The sequence below is a fragment of the Xiphophorus hellerii genome, chromosome 5, assembly GCF_003331165.1.
Source record: "Xiphophorus hellerii strain 12219 chromosome 5, Xiphophorus_hellerii-4.1, whole genome shotgun sequence".
In the NCBI taxonomy this organism is placed as follows: domain Eukaryota; kingdom Metazoa; phylum Chordata; class Actinopteri; order Cyprinodontiformes; family Poeciliidae; genus Xiphophorus; species Xiphophorus hellerii.
In genome coordinates this window covers 119287-130635 of record NC_045676.1, presented here as the reverse complement: position 1 = coordinate 130635, position 11349 = coordinate 119287, and the positions used below count along the sequence as shown (strand labels likewise).

The following is an 11349-nucleotide window of genomic DNA, read 5'->3' as shown; positions in this document are numbered from 1 at the left end:
GCTGATATTTTAGTAAGCACGTTTGTGGAGAAACATTGGGAAAAATTGATCAGTTAATGAAATACAAGGAAGATAGAAAACTAAAAGGAAAAATGCTAAAGTTTTAAGAAGGAAGGAGAGTAATACTGATGATCTGATGAATTATCCTTTCTCTATTGGAGAACCGAAAAGAGCTTTGGGTAGAACTAGGAATAGTGCTCCAGGTTAAGATAAAGTGTGTTACATTATGCTAAGACATGTGAGTGACGACGTTTTAAATAAATGATTAATTTTGTATAATAAGATTTGGAAAGAGGGGAGACTGCCTTGTAAGTGGAAAGAAGCCATTGTTGTTCCGATAAAGAAACCTGGGAAAGATCCTAGTAATCCTGGAAACTACAGACCGACTGATTTAACGTCTAAACTGATGGAAAGGATGGTGAATGAGATTAATACAATATTTGGAGTCAAAATATTTAATTGCTCCTTATCTGAGTGGCTTTCGTAGAGAAAGAGGAGAAATAGATCCTGTTTTATGTTTAGAAGATGATATTAGAAAAGCTCAGATTAATAAGGAAACTGTTGTTGCTGTGTTTTTTGAGGTAGAAAAAACATATGATATGTTATGGAGAGAAAGATTAAGGATTAAATTACATCAGATAGGTATAGGAGGTAATATGTTTAATTGTTATGGGATTTTTTATGTGATATTCAAGTCAAAATAGGATCTCATGTTTCACAATCATGTAAAATAGAAAATGGAAATCCTCAAGGAAGTGTGGTAAGCCCAACATTATTCTCAGTTATGATTAATGATATTTTTAAAGAATTATCAATTAGTTTTGGCAAGTCACTTTTTGCTGATGATGGAGCAAAATGGAAAGGGAAAAAATGTAGAACATCTTATTTTAAAACTTCAGGAAGGCATAGATAAAGTGGGGGTTTAAATTTTCAATCAAGAAGACAGAAGTAATGTTTTTTACAAATAAAAAAATTGGGCTTGGTAAAAAGTTGTATTTATATGGGAAAGAGTTAGAAAGGGTCGACTGTTTTGGGTTTTTGGGAGTAGTTTTTGATAAGAAACTAACTTAGGAAAATCATATAGAACATATTATGGAGAAAAATAAAAAGGTTCTTAACATTATGAGGCGTTTAGCAGGTTGACATGGGGAGAAAGTTTTCAATCACTTAAAAATGTTTATGTGTCACTAATTCAGTCAAGAATAGATTATGGGAGTGTGGTGTATGGTTCAGCGGCTAAAACTAGATTTAAAAAAAAGATTTTATTCAAGCTAGAGCATTGAGAATTAGTTTAGGGGCAATTAAATCAACTCCAGTATGTGTTTTACAAGTAGAATCAGGAGAAATGCCATTAATTATTGGATACATTTAAAAGGACATAATGAAGATCATCCATTTAAGAAAGTATTAGAAAATTGTTGGGAAAGAGGAAAGGAACAAATGAATAGTTTTGGGTGGGTTGAGGATGACAGAGCAAAAACATTTTATGTATATAACAAAGAATTTAGTCCAACAGTTTTGTGGCCTTTGAGACCTACATGGACATGGAAATATATTAATATAGACAGATCACTATCAAATATTAAGGAAAGAAATATAACAGATATTTGCCAAGAATTTTATAATCAAATACAGAATAAATATAATGATTATTTGCAAATTTATACTGATGGTTAGAAAACCCCCCAAAATGAAGCGACTGGTATAGCAGCAGTGATTCCTGAATTAAAGATTAATATTTCAAAAATAACATCTAATTATCTCAGTATACATGCAGTAGAATTATGTGTTATATTACTGGCTTTAGAATGGGTGGAGGATACTAATATAAATAAAATAATAGTTTGTAGGGATTCATTATCTGCATTGTTGAATATTGGAAAAGGAAGTACAAATAATCATCAAAATATATTATATGAGGTTATGGCTGTTCATCATAGATTATGTGAACAAAATAAAAATGTAATATTATTTTGGACTCCTGCTCATGTGGGTATTTTGGGTAATGAAAGAGCAGATAGGTTGGCTAAGGAGGCTATTAAAAAAGAAGATATTGATATGCCAATAAAGTTATCTAAATCTGAAGGCAAAAGTTTAGTTTTGAAAAAAAGTAAGAAGATATGGAAAATTAGGTGGAATAATGAAATAAAGGGAAGACATTTATATAAAATACAAAATACAGTTGATGTAGTAAAGATTAAAAGAATTAACAGGAGGGAGGAGATAATTATAAATAGAATAAGAACCGGTCACAGTTTTTTAAATGGAACTCTTTTTAAGATGGGGAAACATCTAACTGGTTTATGTAATTGGTACGATGCTGTAGAAACGATGGAACATGTTTTATTAGTTGTAGAAAATATGTAAATCAAAGAAGATTATTAAAAACGGAATTAGGTTTTAATAGGGAATTGAAATTGAGAATGTGGTTGATCAGTTAAATAGTATTGAGGAGAAAAAGAAGATTTTTCGTTTTTAAAATAATACTGGGATCATTATGAGAATTTCAGGTATAGAAATTAGGACCCAACAGATGGCAGTAGTGCAACAATAATGGATGCAAGCTGCCGTTAAAATCTAAAGAAGAAGAAGAAAGAGCAGCCTAATCCTTTGGTTGGGAGATAGAGTGTGACGTGAAAGATTTTGATTTATCATCTATAAAAATGAGTGAAACAGTTCCACTATCACCGGTCCATCCATCTCTGTTTCATGAAATCATTGTGGATTTATCTTTGTTGGAGAAGAGGAAAAAAGGAAATATTTCAGAATCATACTCAGTGCAATCATATTTAGAAAATAAATACTTTGATTATGTTCAAGTGTATACAGATGCATCTAAAAGTTTAAGTAGCAACAATGGGGTGTCGTTTATCGTTCCAGGATTTAGTATTAAAAAATGTAAGAGGATTTCTGATGGCGTCTCAGTGTTTACAGGGGAAATGATGGGAATAATTCTGGCGTTAGGATGGATTGAAGAGGTTCGTCCTCTGAGAAGTTTAATTTGTTCTGATTCAAGTTCATCATTATATTCAATTAAACATAATCAGTCTAATAGTAGGCCAGACCTTTTATTTGAGATTCAGTTAATACTTTATAGAATTCAGGCCATGGGATTAATTGTCATTTTTACATGGGTTCCATCGCATATAGGAATAAAAGGAAATGAGTTGGCAGACAAATATGCAAAACAAGCTTCAAAAAACAGTTCCATTGAGATACTGATTCCTTTTAGTAAAGAGGAAATAAAATCTATTATAAAACAAAAGGTTAAGGGAAGATGGCAGAAGCAGTGGGAAGAAGAAAGAACTGGTAGATGGCTTTATTGTATTCAAAGGTCAGTTGGTGCAATGAGGGCAACAGAAAGAAGTAGAAAAGAAGAAAACATTATATCCAGATTACGATTTGGTCATACAGGTTTAAACAGTACACTATTTAAAATGGGGAAACATCCATCAGGTAATTGTGATCTTTGTCTTCAAGAAGAGACAGTAGAACATGTTTTATTGTTATATGTCCAAAGTACTCCGAGGAGAGAAGGAAATTAGAATATAGGCTTCTAAAGAATAAGTTACAGTTAAAAATACCAGATATTTTGGGATATTCCTCTTCCTCTGAATATTTATGTTATGTCATAAAATTTCTTAAGGAAACTAAACTGATAGAAAGGATTTAGTGTTTTGTTTTTGTTTTTGTTTTTTTTTAAGTTGCGTTCTGATCCACACTCCATACCAGTAGGTGGCGGTAATGCACACCATTAAGTTGCTTGCCAACCGCCATTAAAAACAAAAAGAAGAAGAAAGAGCATCCTGCTTTACGTTCCGTATTACGTCATCTAGGCGACACGCGGGCTAGTCTTAGCAGTTAGTAGACCGTTGTGGCTGCTCGTCTTTTAACCTGATTCACCGAATTTCAGCCGAAGCAGAAACCCGCATAACGATGGCTGCTGCCGGGGTACAGGGCAGGAAGAGGCTCCTAAAGGAGGAGGACATGACCAAGGTGGAGTTTGAGACCAGCGAGGAGGTGGATGTTACCCCCACCTTCGACACGATGGGTCTCCGGGAGGACCTGCTCCGCGGGATATACGCCTACGGTACGATCGGGGCTGGCCTGCGGCCTGCGGTGGAGTTAGCTCGGGATGCTAATGCTAATGTTCTTCCTCTGGTGAAATTGGTCAACCTACAGGAAATCGAACCTCTAGGAACCGGGTTAAACACGGATGAACCGCAGATATTCTGGTGGAAGGAAAAGTTATTAATTTGTGTGGACCCTCTGAGGAGGAGGGTGAGTCGGAGAAACTCGCTCCGCTAACATCGCGGTTCGGACAAAACGCCGTTTGGTCCTGGGGGTCGGAGAACAGGGGCTGCTTCTGCCGATAATCAGGGACCGACTCCCGGTAGCATGTTGGGACCAGCGTCGCTGCTGTGAAACTGGCAGAAATTTAAACGGAGTCCGGCGGGAACATCGCAGCACTAACAGACGGAGGCAGAGCGGGGCTCCCGGTGCAGCTAGCATCAGGACGCTGGGAGCTAACGCTGCGTTCAGCCGTTTCAGCTTGAAAGGAGAAAAACTGGCGGAGTTTGTTTGTTTTGGTGCTAACTAGCGTTAGCAGCGACAAAATATTTACTGTCCAGATGTTAAAAGATGCTAGAGCACGGTGTGGACCAGAGACTGGACCTAACTGGTTCTAGTCTTGGTTCTGGTCCTGGTTCTGACCCGGTTCTGTGTTCCAGGCTTCGAGAAGCCGTCGGCCATCCAGCAGAGAGCCATCAAGCAGATCATCAAAGGCCGTGATGTCATCGCTCAGTAAGCCGCCCAGCTCATCACCGGCGCCTCCCGTTGTCATGGTGACTAACGCCGCTCTCCACTCTGTGCAGGTCTCAGTCTGGGACGGGGAAAACCGCCACCTTCTGCATCTCTGTGCTGCAGTGTTTGGACATCCAGGTGAGCGGCCGGGTTCCGACCCGATTCTGCTCCGGTTCTGTTCCGACCCGGTTCCGACCCGTTTGCTCTCTCTGCAGGTGAGGGAGACCCAAGCTCTGATCCTGGCTCCGACTCGGGAGCTGGCCGGACAGATCCAGAAGGTAGCTCCGCCTCTTCCGTCCTCCAGGTGAGTGTTGTCTGCTGCGCGCTCTGATTGGCTGGCGGTCTCACCTGCGCAGGTGCTGCTGGCGCTGGGCGACTACATGAACGTCCAGTGCCACTCCTGCATTGGTGGCACCAATGTGGGCGAGGACATCAGGAAGCTGGACTATGGGCAGCACGTGGTGGCCGGCACGCCGGGACGCGTCTTTGGTGAGTCTGGGAGGGGGCGGAGCTTCGGCCGAGGCCTCGCCCTCTCTGACCCGTCACCTCTTCCCGCAGACATGATCCGGCGCCGCAGCTTGAGAACCCGAGCCATCAAGATGCTGGTTCTGGACGAAGCCGACGAGATGCTGAATAAAGGTGGGTGAGGGAGAGCCGTTAGCACGCTAACTGCTGCTAACCCCATGCTAACTGAGACTGTCCCTCCATGCTAACCCATACTAATGGTGGCTGTCCCCACGTAAATCCTTCCATATTAATACATGCTAACGACAGCTAGTCCCTCCATGCTACCCCATGCCAACGGCGGCTTATCCCTCCATGCTAACCGATGCTAGCGATGGCTATCCCCTCATGCTAACCGCAGCTAACCCCTCCATGCTAGCCCATGCTAACGGCGGCTGTCCCGGCAGGCTTCAAGGAGCAGATCTACGATGTGTACCGCTACCTGCCTCCTGCCACCCAGGTGGTTCTGATCAGCGCCACGCTGCCTCACGAGATCCTGGAGATGACCAACAAGTTCATGACCGACCCGATCCGGATCCTGGTCAAGCGGTGAGTCTGAAACCGGGCCGGTTTCGATGATTTGGCACTAGAACTTTGGGTCCAGACAGAAAACAGAAAAACTGCTTCCTGTCTTTATTGCAGCTGGGTTGTTGCTGAACTCTGATACAGACCAGAACCGGTTCTGGTCCAGTTGGAATCTGTAGATGAGTGATGGGGTCAAATCTGGTTAAATGAAAAATATCTGTGTAAAAACAATAAGTTGCTTCCTGTAAAACAAAAGGATTCTGTTTCACTCAGTTTGCAGATTATTTCTCTGCTCCAGGTTTGATGGTTTGACCCCGTGGTCTTAAGAGGTCATTAAATCCCAAAAGTTTTTTACTGCGCGCTTTTATCCCCTGCTGACCGTGAGACGATCAAACCAGAACCGGGTCCAAGTGATTGATGTTTTTGGACCTGCCTTAGTAACGAGCTCTGAGCCGCGCTGCTTCCTGCTGCGATGGCGGTCGTTCCATCAACATGGCGGTTAGCCGAGAAAGCTGCTATTCCTACTGTTGACCCAGAACCGGTTCCAGCTCCTCTGGTTCTGGAACAAACTGAGAACCTGAGATGATCAGAACCTGCTGGTTCTGTTGAAACTGGACTGACCCAACCTCCTTTCCCCCAGTGATGAGCTGACCCTGGAGGGCATCAAGCAGTTCTTCGTCGCCGTGGAGAGAGAGGAGTGGAAGTTCGACACCCTGTGTGACCTTTACGACACGCTGACCATCACACAGGCCGTCATCTTCTGCAACACCAAGAGGAAGGTCAGACACACACACGCTGCTGTTGTTGTTTAGTGGTTGCCATGGCGACCAGAGAGCAAAGAGGGGAAGAGCTGAATTTCACTGAGGCAGAAGCTAAAACATTTCTGGTTGCCACGTTCCTGTTTCATCCAGAAATTGGGCTCATTAAGACTTTTGTTTACCTTCCCATTCGTAGTCGCTAGCAGAGTCGCTAGCAGAGTCGCTAGCAGAGTCGCTAGTGACACGTGGAGCAACATCTGGAGATGTCAGCATTATTAAATCAAAGCGCTGAACGTTGAACAAGAAAAACACTTTTTTCTCACTGTGTATGTAGACTACTCCACAGGCAGACTCGTTGCCATAGCAACTGACGCCACCAAAACACTGAACCATTTCCACACAAAGAACAGAATATTCAGTCTGTTGGGTTTCAGGTTTGATGTTTATATTGCAATTGTGATGAATTAGCTACTGGTGCTATTAGCTAAGCTAACACTGTAGTGCATTAGCCACTGGTGCTATTAGCTAAGCTAACACTGTGGTGCATTAGCAAATTTTTTTTTTTAACCTAATTCCACAGCATGTCTACACATTGTGGGTGTCAAAGTCAAGCTAGCATAACTGAGCTACTTCCCTCTCCCTTGATATTTTTCCTTAAGTTTTTCCTGACAACTACTGTAGCGCTTTGCTACAGTAGTTGTCATACTGTAGCAAAGCGCTGCATCCCGTTGCTTTGATATTTATTTAAAACCAATGCTAGTCATTGTTAGCCAGCAGCTTTTTGACCTCACGCTGCAACGGATCCATAGAATACTAATGAAGTGCCCCCTGCAGGTTCTAGCGGCATACAGCATCAGTATGGGCCAAAGCCTGATGGGAAATGTAGTTAGCTTGTTTCTGCTGCAGGTGGACTGGCTGACGGAAAAGATGAGGGAGGCGAACTTCACCGTGTCGTCGATGCATGGAGACATGCCCCAGAAAGAGAGAGAGTCCATCATGAAGGAGTTCAGGTCCGGCGCCAGGTGAGACTGGGAGGGACTGGGAGGAGACTGGGGGAGAATGAGGCAGACAAGGCGAGACTTGTAGACCCGTCCCCACTGACACGTGTCCCCTGTATCCCCAGCCGGGTCCTGATCTCCACAGACGTGTGGGCGCGTGGACTGGACGTCCCCCAGGTGTCGCTAATCATCAACTACGACTTGCCCAACAACCGAGAGCTCTACATCCACAGGTAGGCCGCGGCGCAGTGACCCCCTGGACAAAACATTATGACCGCTGCAGAACAGGTCCGAGGTTCTGACCCGTTCTGATTGGTCACCTGACCCTTCGTCTCTCCCAGGATTGGCCGGTCGGGTCGCTACGGCAGGAAGGGCGTGGCCATCAACTTCGTGAAAAACGACGACATCCGGATCCTGCGGGACATCGAGCAGTACTACTCGACCCAGATCGATGAGATGCCCATGAATGGTACCTGCCCGTTTCCATGGCAACAATGATGGCTCTGCTCCCGTCGCCTGTTTCCATGTTAACACTTTATCTGGTTTTCTTTGCAGTGGCTGACCTGATCTGACCTGATGACGTCACAGCCCCACCCCTTCCTGTTTACTCCTCATTGGCCTCTCAGTTGCTTTCTGTTTTACCTGTCCAGGTGACGTTCGCTGTTGAACGTCAGCCGTTTTTGTAAATAAATTTGCTTTGGATTCATGTATGTTGCTGATATCTTGTTTCCATGGAAACGCTCCACAGCCGCTGTGGGCTAGCAGCAGCGCCCCCTGACTGCAGGAAGAGGAACTCGACGCACAGCCAAATTTGTTGAAATATTTTTAAACAGAAAGAAAACAATCAAAAATTCAGATTTTATGAAGAAACATTGAATGCATCAGAGAGGCGGAGCTCCGTGGATTTGGCTTCGCCTCCAAACATTTTAACATGTAAAAACAATACAAACTTGAGTATTTCATTTACAGGACAAGAAGCAACGTGCTGCTAGCAGGAAGTGATGTCATTGTGTTGGAGGGACGTAGAACCCAACATCAATCAGGAAGTGACTTCACAATATTGGAGAAAAGGAAGTGATGTCAGACTGTCTGGGCGCAGGAAGTTAGAGCTGCTTCCAGCAGCAACCGATCAGATGAAACTTCCTGTATGTGAGCCAATGACCAGAAACGGTTTACAAAAAAGTGTTCTGATTGGTCCATCGACAAGGTGAGCTCTGTGGGCGGATCCTACGGCTCTCTGCGGATGAACCAGATCTCGTTGCGGCGCTGCGGCGCTCCAGGGTTGTCGTACACGGCGACCATGTAGCGGTCACCGTGGACGCCGGGGTCACCAGGGTCGAGCAGCTCCCGCAGGACGCGTATCTGCCAGCCCACCGTTTGCTCCGTGGTCGTCCCATAGAACGTCCTGCACGCAATCAGAGGGTCAGGGGCGGGTCAGCTGACGTCCCGCTGCAGAAGGGGCGGGGCTTACCTTGCAATTACTCTAATTGGCTCCCGGTAGGTGACGCTGATGTCGGGATCGAGGGAGCGCAGTGCGCTACTCTGGAACTCGGAGGGAAGAAAGAACGCCGTCTCCACACTCTTCTCAAAAGTTTTGCCGTCCTCCATCACCTGGATGCTGCTGACCACAGGTACGGTCATGCCCAGGTAGCGCCCTGCGACCACAGAGACGCTGTGATGTCATCGGTCGCGCCAGCCGACAGGTGTGAAAGCGGGACCTCACCTGCAGAGTTCTCCTTGCAGATGAAGCGCATCAGCTTCATGAAGGCGAGGGAGATGCTCTGTTCGTACAGATCCTCGCCGCTCCGCGAGCCCACCCAGAACCCGGCTGGGTACCGCCGCTCCTCGTACAGAACCTCGCCCATCTGCACACACACAGGCCGTCACCATGGCAACAGCTACTCAGAACCAGGGGTTCCCGTTAAGGCCTGTACCTTCTCATGGCGGGCGATCAGGACGAAGGGCAGCGGCTCCCTCTGCTGGCGGTTCCGGGTCATTTCCTGGATCGGCCCAGTCATTTCTGGAACGCAAGGAAAACAGGCCTCTGATTGGATGAGTGTTTGGCCCCGCCCCCTCAGCAGGCCTCTGATTGGATGAGTGTTTGGCCCCGCCCCCTCACCTGCAGGGACAGACACCTGGTGGGTGCTGGCCACCGCCTGCCAGTGGCTCAGCAGGCCTTCCTCGTCCCCCATTGGCTCGGTGTTGTCGGTGATGTCATCGTCCAGCTGCTCGTCGTCCAATCCCTCCAGGTCATCCAGTGAGATCAAAGCCATGACGGCAGCGGACCGGACCTGCGGACCGGACAGAACCAGAACCATCAGAGCAGCCAATCAGATCCCTCCACCTGCTGCAGAACACCTGACCAACAGGGGGCGCCATGCAGACGACCAGGACCAGAACCTCTGGGTTCTGTGAGCCGTTTGGACCAGAACTTCTGGATCGGTTCTGCTGAAAGGACCTTTTGAGTTCTGAGCACAATAATCTGTGACGTCACGAGATATGAAACGCTCTTTAATGTAAATCGCTCTGACGTCACACTCAGACCTTTAATGTAACCCCCCCCCTCCCGGCTTGAACCGGTTCTGACCCGGTACCGTAGTTTCGCCCGTGACACGTTTACTATGTCAGCACAAAACCTGGACCGGTTCAGCCGGACTGGATCGAAACAGAAAGTAGGTCACGAGCGGAACTGGTCCAAACAGAACCGAACTCGCTGCGAACTCCGTTCTGTGATGGTTCCGAGATTCTGCTGCCCCTCCTGATTCTACAGGCAGACAGAGCCGGTCCAAACCCGAACGGAACCGAACCGGAGCGGGTTCTGTACAGATTAGCTCTGTTAGTAGCAGGTTCGGATCAGCGGCAGCACCGAATCGACCCGAACCGGACCGCCGCTGAGCCCGGCCCTGGGCGGGATGGCTTACCGTGTTCTGGTCGCACCTGTTCCTCAGGTGAGTTCGGAGCTCCGACGGTCCAAACAGTTCAGAAGCTTCTCTTCTTCCGGCTACTGGTCTGCGCCAAGACTTTCAGAATAAAAGCCTGATGACAGCAGCTGAGTTTCGAACTGATCTGAGTCGAACCGAACCAAGCGACCCGTTTGTAGACATGACGTCATATCATAGCAACAATAATAAAGACTTTAATCCTGTTTTTATTTTTACTGTTTACTGCTCAGAACCAGAACCTACTCGGGATTCTGCAGGTCGAACCGAACTGGGTTCTAAGTTCTGCTGTTTAGAACTCCAGTAGCGGTTCTGCAGAGACAACAGAACCGAATCAGAACCTAACGACAACAAGCTACGGGTGATTCTTCATCATCTTGGATCACGAATAATCAATCAGCTCAGCTCCTCTCTGCAGCCGACCTTGTAGAACCAGGACCGATCCAGAACTGGTTCTGTTTGGGCTTCAGACATTGTCAGCTGATTTTTTTGTTTGTTTGTTTTTTGGACCTTTATTTCTCCAGAACCTTTAACGGGTCGGAAGTTCTACTGAATCCATCTGGTTCTGTTACAGACAATTTCAGTTTGGGTCGACCAGAACCAGAACCAGAGGGCGGTCCTGCCTGCAGAAGAACCTGGTGCTTTATAACCCTGCAGAGCCCTGGTGGTCGGGTTGGGACTGGTACCGGTACTGCCTGCTCATCTCTAGATGATCATGATTGGACCTGTTTCCTTCTGGACTGGGTCCACCAGAACCAGGAGTTCTCAGGTTCTGACCCGGCTGACATTCATCATCTGGAATATTTAGATGAAAACTGAAGC

At 46.0% G+C, this 11349-nt stretch overlaps 2 protein-coding genes across 3 annotated transcripts; one reads left to right on the top strand and one right to left on the bottom strand.

Annotated features, from left to right (window-relative positions):
* Nucleotides 1-3818: 3818 nt before the first annotated feature.
* Nucleotides 3819-8294, top strand: eif4a3 (eukaryotic translation initiation factor 4A3). The gene is made up of 12 exons (XM_032563307.1): nt 3819-4090; nt 4731-4803; nt 4875-4941; nt 5019-5081; nt 5160-5292; nt 5362-5442; nt 5715-5856; nt 6473-6611; nt 7497-7612; nt 7714-7821; nt 7930-8057; nt 8144-8294. Exons 1-12 carry the CDS (start codon nt 3937-3939, stop codon nt 8158-8160), a joined length of 1221 nt encoding a protein of 406 aa, XP_032419198.1. The 5' UTR covers nt 3819-3936; the 3' UTR covers nt 8161-8294.
* Nucleotides 8295-8432: 138 nt separating this feature from the next.
* On the bottom strand, nt 8433-10646 carry soul4 (heme-binding protein soul4). 2 transcript variants are annotated; one of them, XM_032563308.1, is made up of 6 exons: nt 10510-10646; nt 9708-9879; nt 9523-9632; nt 9312-9453; nt 9060-9243; nt 8433-8993 (listed from the first exon to the last, which is right to left on the bottom strand). In XM_032563308.1, the coding sequence occupies exons 2-6, from the start codon at nt 9859-9861 to the stop codon at nt 8816-8818; spliced, it is 768 nt and encodes a 255-aa protein (XP_032419199.1). In that variant the 5' UTR covers nt 9862-9879; nt 10510-10646; the 3' UTR covers nt 8433-8815. The 2 variants fall into 2 exon arrangements, with proteins under 2 accessions (XP_032419199.1, XP_032419200.1); XM_032563309.1 differs by having other exon boundaries at nt 9523-9608.
* Nucleotides 10647-11349: the final 703 nt, after the last annotated feature.

Coding starts and splice junctions, on each gene's coding strand:
- eif4a3 (XM_032563307.1), top strand. CDS start 3,937: ATGGCTGCTGCCGGGGTACAGGGCAGGAAGAGGCTCCTAAAGGAGGAG. Junction 5,293..5,361: donor CACGCCGGGACGCGTCTTTG/GTGAGTCTGGGA, acceptor CTCTTCCCGCAG/ACATGATCCGGCGCCGCAGC. Junction 7,822..7,929: donor CGAGAGCTCTACATCCACAG/GTAGGCCGCGGC, acceptor CGTCTCTCCCAG/GATTGGCCGGTCGGGTCGCT.
- soul4 (XM_032563308.1), bottom strand. CDS start 9,861: ATGGCTTTGATCTCACTGGATGACCTGGAGGGATTGGACGACGAGCAG. Junction 9,633..9,707: donor CCAGGTGTCTGTCCCTGCAG/GTGAGGGGGCGG, acceptor TCATCCAATCAG/AGGCCTGTTTTCCTTGCGTT. Junction 8,994..9,059: donor CCAATTAGAGTAATTGCAAG/GTAAGCCCCGCC, acceptor GATTGCGTGCAG/GACGTTCTATGGGACGACCA.